At 44.7% G+C, this 17,105-nt stretch overlaps 1 protein-coding gene across 8 annotated transcripts in view; it reads left to right on the forward strand.

Moving 5' to 3' along the window:
* Positions 1–17,105, forward strand: part of Sub1 (SUB1 regulator of transcription) — a 122,827-nt gene that overhangs the window by 91,926 nt on the left and 13,796 nt on the right. For 5 of the 8 annotated variants that reach the window (XM_052743109.1, XM_052743110.1, XM_052743105.1 and 2 more), the window contains exon 2: positions 15,509–15,581. In XM_052743109.1, the coding sequence (XP_052599069.1) occupies positions 15,510–15,581 (72 nt within the window). In that variant the 5' untranslated portion in view covers position 15,509. Of the gene's footprint in view, positions 1–2,867; positions 2,884–11,974; positions 13,371–15,508; positions 15,582–17,105 lie in introns of those variants that run through there. The other 3 variants (XM_052743106.1, XM_052743112.1, XM_052743107.1) reach the window with 3 other exon arrangements.

The raw sequence follows: 17,105 nt of genomic DNA on the forward strand, positions 1-17,105 counted from the left end.
ACCAACCAACCAACTGATGATATTTGAACACAAAATCAGCCAACCAACTGATCAACCGATTCATGACATGTGAACACAAAATCGCCTACAAAATGACAGATTCATAGGATTTGATCTAGTCTTACATGTGTGATTTTAAGCAAGGGGCTCTGTGAATCTTTTCTTCAAAGGTCCCAGTGCTCTCTTAAGGAAGTCAGAGAATGTCTGCAAAGGACTTAGGACCACATCTGACACATAGTAAGTGACTCAAAAGGACAAGCTTTAAATTTTTTATTTTTTATTTATTTATTTATTTTACCCAGAACCTAGTACAGAATCCTGGCACATGCTAGCCACTTTTTAATTACCTTCTTTTCAGGAGATAGAAATAGAGCTCATGTGGCATAAGTTCACCCTCTAAAGAGTATGTGATTTGGAGAGTTTTAGGACGTTTATGAAGATGTGTCCCTGTCACCACAGGATCCTGGCCCAGTTTTCATTCTGTGGAAGGAAACTCACACCCATTAGCAGCCACTTAGCTTTTGTTTCCAAATGGCTGTCACAGCATCTTTCTAGGTCAATCAAGCTCAATAAAGTTATTGACTTTATTTTATAGAATTAAAGAAACAGTTCCTGTTTACTCAACAACCACTGGTACTCAGCACCCATAGACAATGCATACTTTCTACGGGATAACAAAAAAGACAAAAACAGCAGCCACACTGTTGCTGACAGTGACACTGGCTGGGCCTTTCCAGTGCCAGCAGGGTGCCATGGCCTGAGCCTGTGCTTTGTCTCTGTAAGAGAATTTGAAAGGAAGATGGGCAATGATAGCTGTAGTCTCCACGTTCTCACCTCTTCCTCCCTGCTCCAGTCATGACAGCTGATGTTTCTGAATGAGCAGAGACTGAACCAACGTCCAGGGAATTGCCTCAAAAGCCCCCCACCCCAAAGTATTAACCTTCTGATTTCGGAAATTTTCATAAATAGCATTATTTTGGTCACACACAAACAAGGGTGAGTCAAAGTGAAAACGGCCTAGTTCTCCTTCTTAGCTAAGAAAGACTACTCAGGGTGTGACATCCGGAATGGTGTTTGATGAGGCTCAGTCACAGCTGAAGAAGGAAATGCTTTTTTACCTATTGAATTTTTTTTTTTCCTCTAGGAGGAAATTCTTTTATTTTTATCATGCACCTTAACAATCACCTTCTCTTACATTCTGTTTTTTTTTTTTTTCCAATTTCATGTCTTCTAATGTTTTAGGAGTAATTTTCATTTTTGTATGTGTATGTCTCTGTATGGATAAGTGAGTGTAGACGCCTGTGGAGGCCGGAAGACAGAATTGGATCTCCTGGAATTGGAATTACACTTGATTATTGTGAGATGCATGAGATGGGTTCTGGAAACCAAACTCAGGCACTTGGAAAGAGCAACAAGCACTCTTAACCACTGAGCGATCTCTATAGCCCCCTCTATTTTTTAAAAATGTGGAATGCCCATGGAGGTCGATAACTGGTTCTCCCCTTCCTTCAGTGGGTTCCCTGGACTGCACTCAGGTCGTCAGCCATGGTGGCAAGTGCTCCTAACGCTGAACCATCTCACTGGCCCTGATTAATAATTAATTGTGTATGTATTTACTGCTATTGAGATATATTCTCATCTCACTAGGTAGCCCTAACTAGCATGGAATTTGATAGACCCCAGTGAACCTTGAGTTCATAGAGATCTGCCTGATTCTGCACCCCCACCCAAATGCTGGGGATTAAAGGCATGCACCACCATGCCCAATCTTCTAGTTTAATTTTTGAATAATTTAAGAATTCTTAAATTGGAGGCTGAAGAGATGACTCAGTACTTAAGAGCATATGCCCATCCTCCATCCTCTGTCATCACCTCTTTTTACTTTTACCCCAATCTACACAGAGATACACACAGTCTCTCTCTCTCTCTCTCTCTCTCTCTCTCTCTCACACACACACACATACACACACACACACACACACACACACACACACACACACACACACACACACACAGAGACACACACACAGAGAGCCTAGATACTGCATATGGGTGAGAACATGTGGTTTTTGAATTTTTGAATTTGAGTAATAACTTGCTTAATATTATACTTTCTAAATCTACCCATTTTCCTGAAAATTTCATTTTTCTTTGTGGCTGAAGAAATTTCCATTGTTTATATGTACCACATTTTCATTATCTATCCATCAGTTGATGGGCATCAAGATTGGTTCCATCTCCTTGCTATTTTGAGTAGACAGAAATAAACACAGATGTGCAAGTATCTGTCTGGTAAAGGTATGGACTCCTTGGGGATGCCCAAGAGTTGTGTAGATGGATCATACTGTAGCTCTATTTTCAATTTTTTGAGAAACCTCACTACTAATTTCCATAGTAGATATACTATTCTTTACTCCTGCCAACAGTGGGTAAGGGTTCCTCTGATTCCTCTTTTCCACATTCTCCACAGTGGTTTGTGATCAGATTTCTTGATGATGGCCATTCTGATTGGGATGAGGTGTTATCTTGAAGTAGATTAAATTTTCTTTGTCTTTTTTTTTTATGACTAGAGCTGTTGATGAAATGTCATCATGGAAAATAAGTCAATTTAATCTTGACATCACTCTGCAGGGTTGATGGTTTCAAAATGCTAATTGCTGTCTGTACCTATGGGGATGGTTCATTGCTCTTGGTTTGGAAATAGGCCAGTTCTCTTTTGAAGCAGCTGTGGCTACGGCGCACTGCTCTAACTCTAGCCTTGGTTCTGCCCCCTTTCAGTCCTTCTTTGAAAGTAGGAGCTGCTGTCTATTGAGAGGAGCAACAACAGACTTGGCTACAGTTTCTTTCTTTGGACAATGGGATGCACTGGATTTTCAATTCAAGGTACTGCATTTAAGAGTTTGTTTACCTAATTCTTGACATTCAAGCAGGTGTGACCAGGAACAAGGATGTTTATACAAAGTGTTACTGAAGAGCAGAGCTTCTTGAAGACAGAGGCACCAGTTTGTCTGTCTGTCTTGGTTCACTGATCACAGTTAAAACTGCAAGACAGAAAGTGATGAAATCGACTGCTTTCAAGCAACAAACACATTTACTGAAGATAAAGCACTCAAAATACGATCAAACAGCATCAGAACCTTGACCTGGCTGTTCCTTTCTTTGAGAGTTGGAGTTGAGCTTCCTATCTAGCTGTGTATAACTCTTGGGATCCCCGAGGTGGTGCTGCCCAACTGTATTCTATTTGGATTTATTACTATAGATGTCACTCAGGTCTGTTATCTCTGGTCAATGAATGTGCAGGGCTTGAGCAGGTCCAGTCCTTATTTCAACTGAAACATGGCAGTGTTGGTCACTGTTCAGCCTTTCCTGCTCTGGTCCTTGCTAGGGGCACAATTGGTCAATGCCAGCTTAGCATTGGGTCCCAGGTAAAGAGAAGTGAAATTGGGTTGGTGTTTTCAATTGGTTCCACCAACACAAACATTACAATATAGTATGCATGTTAAAAAGGAAGAACTGTGAAGATTCTACCCAAGTAATATCACATGTAAACTTCTTCCTGGTGTCTCTTTGAGAGATTATATATTTATTCAGACACTGCTTCCACACTTGCACTCATTAAAAAAACAAACAAACAAAAAACAAACAAACTTGTTAGTGGGGTCAATTAGTGGTCTTTATAAGATCATTATTTTATGAATGTCTTCATTACTAGCATTACTGATCTGATTTCTAGAAAAAACTCCAGTGCTTTACAAGTAGCCTCAAAATAGCTTTACAAATGGCCTCAAAAGCTGAGCATTTCTTGTCACAGGGACATATAAAATATGATGCTTCAAGCCGACTACTTTCTCAAAGAAGAGTTTTAAAAATTAACTTTGGCCAATGTCAGAACCATTATGGTACTTGTACGACCTCCAAGATGACTCTTGAAGGAGAAAGACTTTGAGATGTGAGTTATGGCATATTTACTAGAAACTGATTACACTATTTTATAGCACATTAAATAACGCAGTGTAGCTCCTACGAGACGAACACCGTTCACCCGCTGAAGATGGTCTACACATGTATAAATGCATTCTTCTATAAAAAGCGATACAGGATTTCTAATGAAAGTTGGAGCTAAGAAGAGCTTTAGTACTGAGTTCACAAGAGTCACCTTAGGGAAAAAACGCTCAGCAGTTTGAAATTTAAATGCTCCCTTAATATAGTTTCTGTTGCTCATTGCATATGACCTTCACAGAACACACGTCCATTTGTAATTATTTGCGTAAGGAGCATTAAATCTTAGGAACTGTAGCTTTTTCATATCGTACTATGAAAGTTACTTTCCAAGAGCAGATAAAGTATGAACCTGTAGCAGCTTGTTTGAGAAAATCTTAAACGATTCATGGGTCTGCCTATGGGGGAGCAAAGGCAGATTTTCCTTTTCTCTTTTTACCCTCTCAAAATTGTCCCCTTTAGGATCCCAATGAGCAGCACTGAGTATAGCTGCTGGCACAGTGTTGCATGTGCTTTTCCAGGGGAAACGATCATTCGTTTACCCCAGATATGGCACCAGTGGCAGACCAAAGGAATGAATCCCCTCAAATCTAGCTATGTGAACCAATGAGTTAGGTTATGGTTACTAATTGGGCGAGTGGGTTACTAACAAGAGCATGGATGAGGTTTTATTTACTGGAACAGGGAACAACTTCTGAGTGCTTACACCACTGCTATGATTACTCTCCCAGTAATCATCAATTGTCTACACATCCTGGGAGGGGGGAGGGGAGTGGGCAGAGGGAGGCCTCGTCCCTCCCATCCCCCAGCAACTGTTAACTATGGGCCTTCCCCCTACAATGGAGCATGAATATGCTCATTCCTGTTCAGTTCCTGTGCTGGCCATCACAGCTTTGAGGAGTTGAAAAGGACAGCGGCCGTGTCGTGCCCAGAGGACCGTGTTTCACAACATAGAGCAAACGTTGCCCTCTTGGTTTGTGATTGCTGGTGTCCTTCTGACCTGGAAATAACCTGTCAAACCTGAACTTGTATAACACGAGGTGAACACAGAGAACTTGCTGGCTCTTTCCTCCTCTGCTTCCAGTTGACAGTTCCCAGTGTCTCAGCAGATAAGGAGAGAAAGTGTGGTGGTTTGAGTCACAATGTCCCAATAAACTCGTGTGTCTAAACTCCTGACCCCCAGTTGGTGGCACTATCTGGGGAGGCTTAGGGGAGGCAGCCTTTTGGAGGAAATATGTCATGGGAGGCAAGCTTCATGCCATTTCCAGTTTGTCCTTGATGTTTCATGAATTCTCGGCTTCTTGCTCTGGATACCTAATTATCTTCCAAAGGCCTTTCTCCTCCTCTTCTTCCTCCTCCTCCTCCTTCTTTCTTTCTTTCTTTTTTTTTTGTTTTTTGTTTTTTGAGACAGGGTTTCTCTGTGTAGCCTTGGCTGTCCTGGATCTCACTCTGTAGACCAGGTTGGCCTCAAACTCACAGAGATCCACCTGCCTCTGCCTCCCGAGTGCTGGGATTAAAGGCGTGTGCCACCGTGCCCAGCATGGCCTTCCTTCTAATATCACCCCACTGGATTTTATAGAATGAACAAGAGGAAATAAACATTCAAGCCACAACTCTCTCTTAGTTGTACCCTCTTTATTCCCAGCTCTTCAGAATGACTGCCTTGGAGGACATCCAGGGTTCCCTTTCATTTGTTTTTTCTTCTTCTCTAGGATCCAGATGACCCCATCCTAGGTGTCTCCAAGACCTCCATGCATCCAGGGACACCACATCCTTTTATATATTAAATGGCCCCCGTTGGTGCTACCGTCCCTGGTTCTACCATCCCTGGTACTCTGCGACCTTCAGCAGCAGTCTTGCCGGGGTTTCCCTGAGGTTTTCGGGAGGAACTTATGCTCTTCTAGTCCTTCTGTGCTGAGATCTGCTTTCCTGATCTAGCCTGGAAGCTGAACCAGAGGCTGTTGACCTCCATCCATGTGCACAGGATTCCCAGCCCAAGCACCATTCTTCCCCCTTATTTCTTGTGTCTTCATCTTTGTGCATTGCTGGTATGTTCTTTGCTCCAGATCTGAACTCTCAAGAATTGTGACTTCCTTGATTTTTCTATGACTGTCATTGACAATCACTATGGATTACCCAGGGTTCGGGGATTTCGCTACGTCTGGCGTGGGATATCTGAGGGAAAAATTCTACGTACACTATATTCTTATGTCTGTTAACTTTATTCTTCTAAGACAAAATTTTATCAATACATTTACAGCTCTGTCAGGCATTCAGGGCAGGAATAACTCTAGATGCACCAAGCTCCTTATCCATCTACTTTATTTCTCTGGGATAAAATCCTGTCTCCATAGCTTCAGTTCTGTCCTGACACTCGGTTCCTCTTTGTTCCCTCATTTACTGTCCTCTCATAGTCCTGTTAACTAAGCTCTTATGCTTCCTGCCTCATCTTCGTCCTCTGTTTCTTCTCCCTCCATCTCTACTTGCTCTCTGCTCCTGGCTCTGGTGAACTCTACAAGAGTTCTGCCTAACCATCGATGAAACCTCTGTGTTCTTCTCTACTCCCTGGTCATGCCATTCTGTCTTACAGAAAAACGCCTGTGCCTCCTCTCCCTGGCCACGCTGTTCTCTGCCTCCTCAAGAATGTTGTTCTACCTTCCACCTTGATATGTAAAAACCTCTTGTTCTCAGTCAGTTGCTCTTGAGAGCCACTAGGCCTCAATGCAAGGGGATGGTCTGAGCTTCATTAGCACAGAAACAAAGCTATGCATCTCTCACTAGCTTGTCTTTGCCTAGGTGACCTTATCCAAGTACTGGCTCCTGCAGGGAAGTTAGGTACCTAGAAGTTCAGCAGGTCTGAGGAGCTGAACTGTTTGCCAAATGGTCTGGGAATATTTGGGCATGCAAGATTTTCATAGCAGAAGACTGCTGAAATATTAAGAGCTGGATAACACCAAGTATTTGCAATAAATGGCTTGCCTTTTGACAGGCTCTTGGCTGGTCAAAGTATAGCTTTAATACACAGCTGAATCTCTATAATATATTCTTGTGGCCCACTACAAGTTTAGTTAGTATTGGAACTTATTCCTAGCAAATCAGGTCAAACTCGTGACTCTTCCTCCTTCTTTTCCCCCTTCTAAATCCTGTGTAGAAACGGGAGTGGGGGTGGAGGTGGGGTGAACCTCCATGATGTCAGAGCGTCAGGTCAGGTAAGGGGCTGGGGTCTGGTGCATTTTCCCATGTGTCCATGTTGCTCTTAGGAATGGACGAGGCTTGGTTCTTGTCCTTCACACTAGCACTTGAGGTACCTCTGTTCTTCCCACTCACTCTGCAGGTCGTGGTTGGTGAGTCCTTGACCTGACTGTAAGGCCTTCTTTGCACTCCTAGGCAAGGTTCTGGAATTCAGTGACGCTGCCTCAGGTTTTTTGTTTGTTGTTGTTTTTTTGTTTTTTGTGAGACAAGGTTTCTCTGTGTAACAGCCCTAGTTCTCCTGGATCTCGTTCTGTAGACCAGGCTAACCTCAGTCTCATAGAGATCTGCCTGCCTCTGCCTCCCAAGTGCTGGGATTAAAGGGGGGCGCCACCACCCCCTGCCCAGCCGTAGAGACCTTTCTACCCGCAGTCTGCAGAGTACAGAGGACCTCTGTGGGCCTGATGTGCTTGCTTTGCTCTTAGATCCGTGAATGAGATTATGTTAAGCTGAATCACTTGAGGAAATGTAACCACAAACGGTTATTTGATCAGTCTTTCCCTGCATGCAGCAAACCATACAATTCTTTTGGGAGAGTTTTTGTTTGTTTGTTTGTTTTTTACATATTAAGGCTTGAAAATAGCCGTGATCACCGGAGACTAGTAGTTGGGATTGCAATGATCTGAATAAATGGATTCTTTGAAGTCATCTCTTCTTCCCTTAGCTCTGTATCCCCCCCCCACATGTATTGCTTATAAATATCCCCAGAATTAATGACTCTAGCCCAAATAGCCAGTGTCCACTATTTCTCAACAATTTTCTTTGTGTAAAAGCATGAGGCTTTGACCATTTCTTCTGACATCACTGTCTCATCGATCCCAAAGTACATGTACATTTTATAAAATGTTTATGTGTTCTCTCTTGTTAATCAGATTAAATATAATTAGGTCCCTAGATCCAACCACAAAGCCTGCTTAAGAGTTAATGGAGGTTGGAGGGCAATTCTCTCTTCCCTACATATACCCCCAAACTGTCTTTGGACTTCATGTTTTCTTCTTTCCCTGAGTTGTTCTGGATGAACCACGTGAGCTCCTTTTCAGACACGGAGGAGGAATTGTCCCTTCTGACTCTTCCCTTTCACAGTTTCAGAAACATCTAAGTGGAGTGGGGGTGGGAACAGATTTTTTTCTGACTAAGCACATTTTATTTAAGTTTCTAATTTATGCCTGCAACTCTAATAGCTTAATGGCCCAAAGCCCAACACCTTTGACTCCAGGGCTCTACCGCAACATGCTCACACAATGGTGTGGGGAGGGTATGGGTCAAATAGCAGTGGCTGACACGTGGACACTGCTGGATGCTGCCAGCGAGAGCAGCCTGGCCGTCACTGTGGCCAGGGCCTGGGCCAGGTGTTTCCGGGGTCTTAGCCTCTTATTCAAGTGTTGGAATAAAAATGAACACAGGTAGCAAAGTAGCAAGGAAACTGCCTTCCAAAATGAAGTGATAGGACAGCTCAGAGAAAAATACCCTGTCAAGAGTGACAGCAGGCCACGGGAGTGAGAATATTCATTCTTGTATGGGGTTTTCTTTTATGGGGTTCAAGGAAGTCTTCCTTTTTTGGGGTTCAAAGGAAGGGGAAGTGTGGTTACTAGGCATAATTTAGGTGGTTTTCTATTTTTGATTGACAGTTTTCAGATTGTATAACCTTTTCTCCACTGAGCATGTCTCTTCCTGGAATGTATCTGATTTTAATGACATGCGTGCTCAATTATGAATATGTATAAGATGGTAAGTAGAGGATTCTCTCTAAAAGTTCACTTAGAGGACAGTTTTCCTTATTGTGCATGAACTCAAAACCAGTTCAGATCTGATCAGCTCCCCTACCTTTATAATCAGACACGATAGGAGCATAATTAAAATAGAATATGCACAAGTTTGATAGTTGTTAAGAGAAAGAAAAACTTATTTCATTGTTCAGAGTAGAGTGTGCATGCAAAGTGATGTGTGTGGTAGTCTTTTTTATTTAAAGATTTATTACTTGTGTTGGTGTGTTTCACCCATATGTATGTGTACCACATGCATTTGGTGCCCCATGGAGGCCAAAAGATGGTGTCAGATCCCCTAGAACTGGAGTTACAAATGTTTGTAGTCTCCATATGAGTGCTGGGAATTGAATCTGGGTCCTGCGGAAGAGCAGTCAGTGCTCTTAACTGCTGAGTGGTCTCTCCAGCCCACAGGTGGGCATCTAAGTTGCTAGGTTAATGGAGATATGCATGTACATAGGGCATGTAGGTAAGAGACGTAGGCTGTCAAGTGCATTATTATGAGTGTGTGAATATTCCAAGCCAAGTGGAGTGAGTCCCAGGGTACCAAGCTGTTCCTTATGCTTACTTACCTCATAAAGAGTTCCTTTCTGAGACCTCCACTCATTCGAAACAAGAACCTCAATTTATGCCACAGGAAAAGAATTTCAGGTCACGAGTATGAAGCAAACTTATATTAATAAAAGGTGGACCTGGAGAGACGGTTCAGGAGTTAAGAGTGTTTTCTATTCTTGCAGAGGACCCAAGTTCAGTTCCCGAACCCATGTTGGGCAGCTCACGACTCAAAACTACCTGTGATTCTGTCTCCAGGGAATCTGATACCTCTGGCCTCCACAGCCACCTGCATTCATGTGCACACATATTCCTACTCGCCCATGCACACGGTGGCAAATAAAATAAATCTCAAAAAAAGAAAAGGTTTTAGGAGCTGGAGAGATGGCCCAGTGGTTAAGAGCACTGACTGCTCTTCCGGAAGAGCAAGGTTTGATTGCCAGCACCCACATGGTGGCTCTCAACTGTTTGTAATTCCAGTTCCAGGAAATCCAGTGCACTCCTCTGGCCTGGAGTGGTTTTTAAACTCATAGCAGTCCTCCTGCTTCAATTTTCTATGTGATGGGATTATACACATATACCACTATACTTTGAAATTTTAAGTGTGCTAACATTAGTTATATGCACAATTTAGATGGATTTTGAAGTTATGTTTTTTTAAGATTTATTTTTATTTTATGTACATTAGTGTTTTTCCTGCATGTATGTCTGTGAAGGTGCCAGCCAGATCCCCTGGAATTGGAGCAGTTGTGAGCTGCCATGTGGGTGCTGAAATTGAACTTGGGTCCTCTGGAAGAGCAGCTAGTGCTCTTAACCACTGAGCCATCTCTCCAGCCCCAAAGTTACATTTTTCAAGGGATTTAAAATATTAAGGGCTGGAGAGATGGTTCAGAGGTTACCGGCATGTACTGATTTGCAGAAGAGCAGAGTTTGATTCTCATGACCTACAATGGATGACTACAACCACCTGTAACTCCAGGTCCAAGAGAGCTCTACACCTCTGACCTCTTCAGGCACCTTCAATGCCAATGTTGATTTATGTGTGTTGTGTGTGTGTGGGTCTACACGTGTGTGCAGGTATGCTCACTGTGTGCATGGGTAAGACTGGGGACTGATTTTGGATGTCTTCCTCTACTGCTCTTCATCCCATTTTTTGAGACAGGGTCTTTTGGTGAATGTGGAGCTCTCATTCATCCAGTCTGGTTGTCCATGGCATAGGGACTCTCCTATCTACTCCCCACATTGTCCTCCAGTGCTAGTGTTTCAGATGAGAGCTGCCATGCCCAGCTTGTAGATGCTGGGGACCCCAAGGTTCTCATGCATATACAGCCAGTTCTTACCCACTGAGCCCTAGCCCTGTCAGTGTTAATTTTTTTTTTTTTTTTTTGGTTTTTCGAGACAGGGTTTCTCTGTGTAGCTTTGCGCCTTTCCTGGAACTCACTTGGTAGTCCAGGCTGGCCTCGAACTCACAGAGATCCGCCTGGCTCTGCCTCCCGAGTGCTGGGATTAAAGGCGTGCACCACCACTGCCTGGCCAGTGTTAATTTTTATTATGACTAGATGCTTCACAAAATATATTTTAGAGAATCTATTTGAATTTTTGTTTGCATTTTTTATAAGTCAACAATTCTGAAGATTCAGAGATGGATACTTGTACAAGACTATGGTCTCCTCTTGTCTCTGCCTTTACTCCCTTAACATATACCATTCAGTCTATTCCATCCCCACAGCTCCCCTTAGAGTATAGCATTCTTTTTTTTTTTTAAGTTTTTCGAGACAGAGTTTCTCTGTGTAGCTTTGTGCCTTTCCTGGAACTCCCTCTGTGTAGAGGTACCAGGATGGACTCGAACTCACAGAGATCCGCCTGCCTCTGCCTCCCCAGTGCTGGGATTAAAGGCATGTACCACCACTGCCCAGCCAGTATAGCATTCTTCTTCCATGAGAGTGGAGTGGGTGAGGGTCACAGGACTGGGGTAACTCCTTATGTAGAAGATTGCAGTGCTTTCTCAGGATTTAATCTACCACCCCTACCTTGCCTTCTCTGCTACCTCTGCGACAGGGCTTCTCTCCTGGAGTTCTTCTCCCTCCTTTTGCTCTTCTGTCCCTCTCTTACCCTTTGACATTCCTTCCCCTTTGCCCCACATTCTAAATCTTAAACATGTTAAGAATTAGATTTACCACCCCCCCACACACACACGTTAGTGTTCAGTTGTGTTAGTTGCTGTAAAATTTTAGCTTGAAGAAAGGTGATTTAGCTGAGATCAGGCTGGACTTGAGTGGCCCATCTTAGTCTCTACTATTGTTATAACTACAGTCTCTGTGCCAGATTACAATTCAATTTTTAACAGATTTATTTATTTATTTGAATGTTTATTGAAGTATACCTATACACTGTAAAAAGCACAAACTGTAAGTGAAATTTTATATCTGCGTACTCCTGTGTAACCACAGCCCACACCGAGGTATTTTCAGCACCAGGCAGATCCCTCCATATCGTCCACAGTGATCTTCTCCAGGGCAACCTATAGGTACATTGGCCTGTGCTTAGAGCTTCCTAGACAAGTCCTCCCTTGTTTCATTTTTTGACAGTGTTGCTCTAGCTGGGCACTGCACTCAGCAGGGGAGGGCTGGGCACTTCCTTACCCTTAGTAGGCAGTGGTGTGACTCAGTACAGGGTTTGCATCACCTATTAACTTTTGTGGCTGTGTAACACGGAGACAATGGCCATGTCAACTTGGGAGTGTTACGAGGATCAGTATCTGTACAATGCTTCATGTAAATCTTTGTGATAAACAGCTCTATATTCAGGGCTGGCTCCAGTAGGAAATCATCAAATACCTATCTTAAACTGTCTGCTTGTGGGATAGATTTCTTCTGTTGGACGCTGTATCCGTGTGTAGGCAACTTTAAAGGGGTAAAGATTCAGTATGGCTCCCAGTTTCTGTCTATGGTACTTAGCTCCTGTTATTCTAGGCTGGCGGTGAGGCGGAACACTAAGGCCATGGTAACCTGTGGAGGAGAAAGCTGCGGAGAGAAAGGGATACAGGACGGGGCCAGGGTAAGAGAGAGTCTCCAAGGACACACCCCGGCCTTCTCCAACGAGGCTCTGCTTACTCTTCGCCACCTCGTAATAATGCCATCATATTGTGACTACATGAGAGCATTAATTCACTGGTTAGGGCAGAGCCCCCAGGATCCAATCTCTCCCGAAAAGGCCATCAGCTGACAGACAGCCAAGGTCCCCAGCACATGAGCCCACAGAGGGCATTTGAGATTCAAAGCACTACTTGGCACCCCCAGAACTTCATTTTAGGAATAAAGTTGCGCGGCTTAGGAGATCTGCAAGATTTCTTGGACCTTCTGGAATTAAATACTGCGCCTCTGGTTTGTTTCCTCTGATTTTTAGCAGCCCGAGTCACAGGAAGATTTGTGGGCAAATGGGTCAGCACGTTGTTCTTTCTCAGTATAGCGCCTTCATTTCAGTACAGCGTTTACTTAGCAAGCGCCAAGCTCCGTCATTCATGTTCCGTTTGTACCTCGCTCTCTCTCCAGGTGAGGCCCAGTCTCTAGGGCAATCTCACCGTGGCGCCATCTCCCTTTCAGGAGCATCCATTTCAGGATCTGCGGCGGTCCCTTTAAGGCCCTGGAAAGGGCCGGCTCGTCGGTTGGGCGGAAAGGCCACGCCCCCGTCACGTGTCCTTGGTGCCATTGGGCGGAGCCAGAGCCTCTAAGTTGCCGTCACTTCCGGCTCTCTGTCAGTCCGGAGCGAGCGAGCCAGCTAGAGGCTGTTGGACGGCAGGAGCGGAGCGTGAGTGCGCGGGGACCCCCCCCAGGCCCCATCTCTCGGGGCTGCGGCCAGGCCGACCCCGGTGTCCCCGCCAGGCTGCCGCGGACCCTCCGCTCCCCTCGGCCGCCACGGCCGCGAGAAATGGCAGCCGTGGCGAGCCTCCGCGCCCCCGCGCCGCGGGCCTCGCGAGGCGGCCGCGCCGGGAGCCGAACCGGGGCGGTGGGCGCGGGCGAGCGGGCTAGCGGGCGGGCGGGGATCCGCGAGGGGTGGCCGCGCGCACCGCCCAGCACAATGTGGCGGGGCTCCGGGCGGAGGCGCGGGCGATCCGCCTGGCGGCTGCGCTCGCCGACCCCCCGACCGGGACCACCGGCTCAGGAAGGGAGGCCTCGGGGACGGTGGCCCCGCCGGGCCGAGGGGAGGGGGGCGCGCCTCAGGCGACCATGGCCGGGCTCCCGGGCGAGGATAAAAAATGGCGCTGGCGCAAGGCCCTCCTCACCCGCACGTTCTCGGCGCCCCACGCCCCCTTCCTCAGACCGGTTGGAGCCCCAGCCCTCGCCGCGGGGCCTTGAGGAGCTTCCGGGCCGCGACCCCCCCCCCCCCCCCCCCAGGCGCCCCGCGCCTTCCCACCCTCCAGTGCCCTGCGCGCTGCGATGTTGTCTCTGCTCCTCCCCCACGCAAGTCACCCCTTTAGTTACCATTTGCTCGAATCACGAAGCACCCCCCTACCCCGGCCCCCCCCCCAAAAGCAACCTAGTAAAGCCTCATTGAAGTTACAAGTCAAAGTATAAAGAAAGGACTGGCTTTAGTTACCATGACATTGTGTTCTTACTGGGTAGATGTAGGTTAGATAATGACGTGGTTCTTTGAAATCATTTCAGTTCCCTAGACAGCTTTTCGTAATGGAAGATAGGTAAGGCTGGCAGTTTACAGATGAAAAATGGTTTCTGTTCAGGTTAATTCTCTTTTTCAAAATAGGTTTTTTTGGCCAGTTGCGTGAACAGCTAGCATGGGAAAGTAAACTAACTTGATTTGGGCGACTGGGTTGTGAAATGGAGCAGCAATAAGAGGAAAAGCGGATGAACCTGGTTATGAGCCTTGCTGTTCCCGCTGTGTTTACTCTTAATGGACTGACCAGTATGGTCGTGCTGGCTTGATTTGAGCGTTTTGGAGTTAATGGTCAGGGTTTGGATAGCCCACTTTTGCCTTGGCCTTATGTTCTGGAACATTGAATGCCAGTTTGGTCTAGAGAGCTGGGTTATAATTTTTTTGGCGTGGGAGGGGGAATCTGAAGTCTTTTTGTGTTGTGTTTATTAGGCCTTTTAGGCCATATAGAAACTAATAGTCTTGAGATGGAGAGAGAAAAAGATACTTTGGTAATTAGCTTTTTGCCATCTGGAATAAAAATCTTGAAAAGGAGTTAGGACATGCCTTAGGATTCCTTGAAATTTGGGTTAGATTTAAGATAGTCTGCCCTTCGTTTTATGGTTGGGCACTAAGTAAACAAGCGCTGGGCTGTGTGTCTCTCTGGTGAGTTTTGCTCTGCACATAAAGCCCTCAGATTTTACTTATTTACCAAAGTAGAAAAATGAGTGCAAAATACTGTGAACTGTGTCTAACATTGTGAACTCTGATTATTGCCTGTTATTTTGATAGTGTGGCCACAAAGTGAAAATTAGTGTATACAAATAAAAGATGAGTAATAATGGCAAGATTAATTAGGTATCACACTTTCATAGACAAGCTGTTTGTCTTATGTTGGAGCTACATTAGGTCTAATCCTAGCGTGAGTGGAATTATGTACATTGCTTTTGATTTTAAAGTGATTGTTCTCAGCTGCTTTCTTACAGTCTACCCATAAACTTTATAACCCCTCTAAAATCAGTTCTTAAAAAGACTCATTGACTTTGAGAAAGAGGTGAAGGAATGTGCACATGGCTTTTCTTTGTCCTAACTGGCCTCTGAGTATTTGGCTGTGCTTGTTATTTGCAGTTTACACATGTGGCCAGTGTAATGATTCCAGTACCACAAAATGGCAGAATGAGCCATGGAACTTCTTGGGTGTTTTTGTTGTTGTTGTTTTGTTTTTTGACTGGGAGAGAGCTAAGATGAAGGTAATAAAGCACCTTGTAAATTATTCATGTAATGTATTTTTCTTTCAGAATGCCTAAATCAAAGGAACTTGTTTCTTCAAGCTCTTCAGGCAGTGATTCTGACAGCGAGGTTGAAAAAAAGGTAACTTTTACTGTACCAAATTTGTAGTGCATTAATTCCTCTATAATGCTGGCATTCAGTTTTGAAGTGAAAGGCTTATTGGTCTTTTTAGATAGGTTTTGACTACCTCCAACCACCTCAGGTTTCCCTGAGGGCTGGGATTGTGCTACCAATGCTGGGTTCAGAATGTAAGAGGATCTGCAAGGGTATTTTTGTAATGGTAGATGACAGATGGACTGCTTGAGTGGAGTAGGAGCTTCAAAACTCATGTGCAGGCATTAAGTCAGACATAAGAGGTTGTCTTTGTGCTGTACTTGGGGTTCAGTCTGGGGTCCCAGTGCATCCCAAGCAAGTGCCCTAGCCCTCGGTTTACTTTTTATTTGTGACAGGGTCTCAATAAGTTGTCTGGGCTGACCTTGGACTCTTGTCTGCATGCCTTAGCCTCCTGAGTAGCTGTGAGCATAGGCCCAGCTCAGACTAAACAAATACTCTATTGAGCACCTTTAGTAACCCTAAAGCCACAGAAATGCTTTTTTAGACTCGAGCACTCGATTCTAATTAGGCCGAAGACACTACTTACCATTATTTAGAAATCTGTGTCATTCAAAAACCTGCTTAGTCTAGGCTGCTGAGGTGGCTCAGTGGGTAAAGGCTCTTGCCACCAAACTGACAACCTGAGTTTGGTCCCCGTTTTTCCTCATGGTAGGAGAGGAGACCAACTATACCAAGTTTGCCCTCTGACCTCATGCCACATACAAGCATCACAAGTACCACACACACAAAATAATAGCAATAAATCAGACTCCTAAAAGTCTGCCTGATCTGTAGGTAGTAAGTCCCTAGTGGGCTGCATGACTGAAGTTGGAATGAAAACACTAATTTTGATGGCTTTCTCAGTCATTGCTGCCCCCCGCCCCCCCAATCTTAGTTTTGGTACATTTTAAGTTTGAAAGTTACTTGCTTCTAGTAAATAAAGTCATCCAGCACAGCCAACACAAAATGACCCATTTTGTCAGAAAAAACGTTCTCCGTGGTAGGTGACAGCTGTTTTGTCAACTTCATTCCACTTAATTGATCACATCAGTGAAGTGTGACGGAGCAGCCCATCTTGTGGTCAAGACTTCCTTCCACACAGCTGTATCTTGATAGAAACTCATCTCTGAATAAACATTCATATCCTAGAAATTGAACAAATTGCATTCTTCCTTCTTTGTTTAGTTTTGTGGAAAATAGGTAATTAGTAGACCTATGGTTTGCAGATGTTTAAAGCAGCAAGCGGGGCTAGTGATGTGCAGTTGTTAGGGTGCTGGCCTAGCACTCAGAAGTGCTGTGGAGGTGGAAGCAGGAGGATCCGAAGTTCAAGGTCACCTGGGATACAGGGGGCCTGTTCTATGAATTTTTTTTAAGCAGCAAACCCCCCCCCCCCCTTTTCCTTCTTTCTTTCCTTTTTTTAAAAAAATTTTTTAAAGTTTTTTTTTTTCTTCCCCCATCCTTTGCACTACATAACAAAGGGGAGCTCTTTATAGAGAAATTTGGGAAAGCTGG

Source organism: Peromyscus californicus, unplaced genomic scaffold, assembly GCF_007827085.1.
Source record: "Peromyscus californicus insignis strain IS unplaced genomic scaffold, ASM782708v3 Scaffold_18__1_contigs__length_77618521, whole genome shotgun sequence".
Lineage (NCBI taxonomy): Eukaryota > Metazoa > Chordata > Mammalia > Rodentia > Cricetidae > Peromyscus > Peromyscus californicus.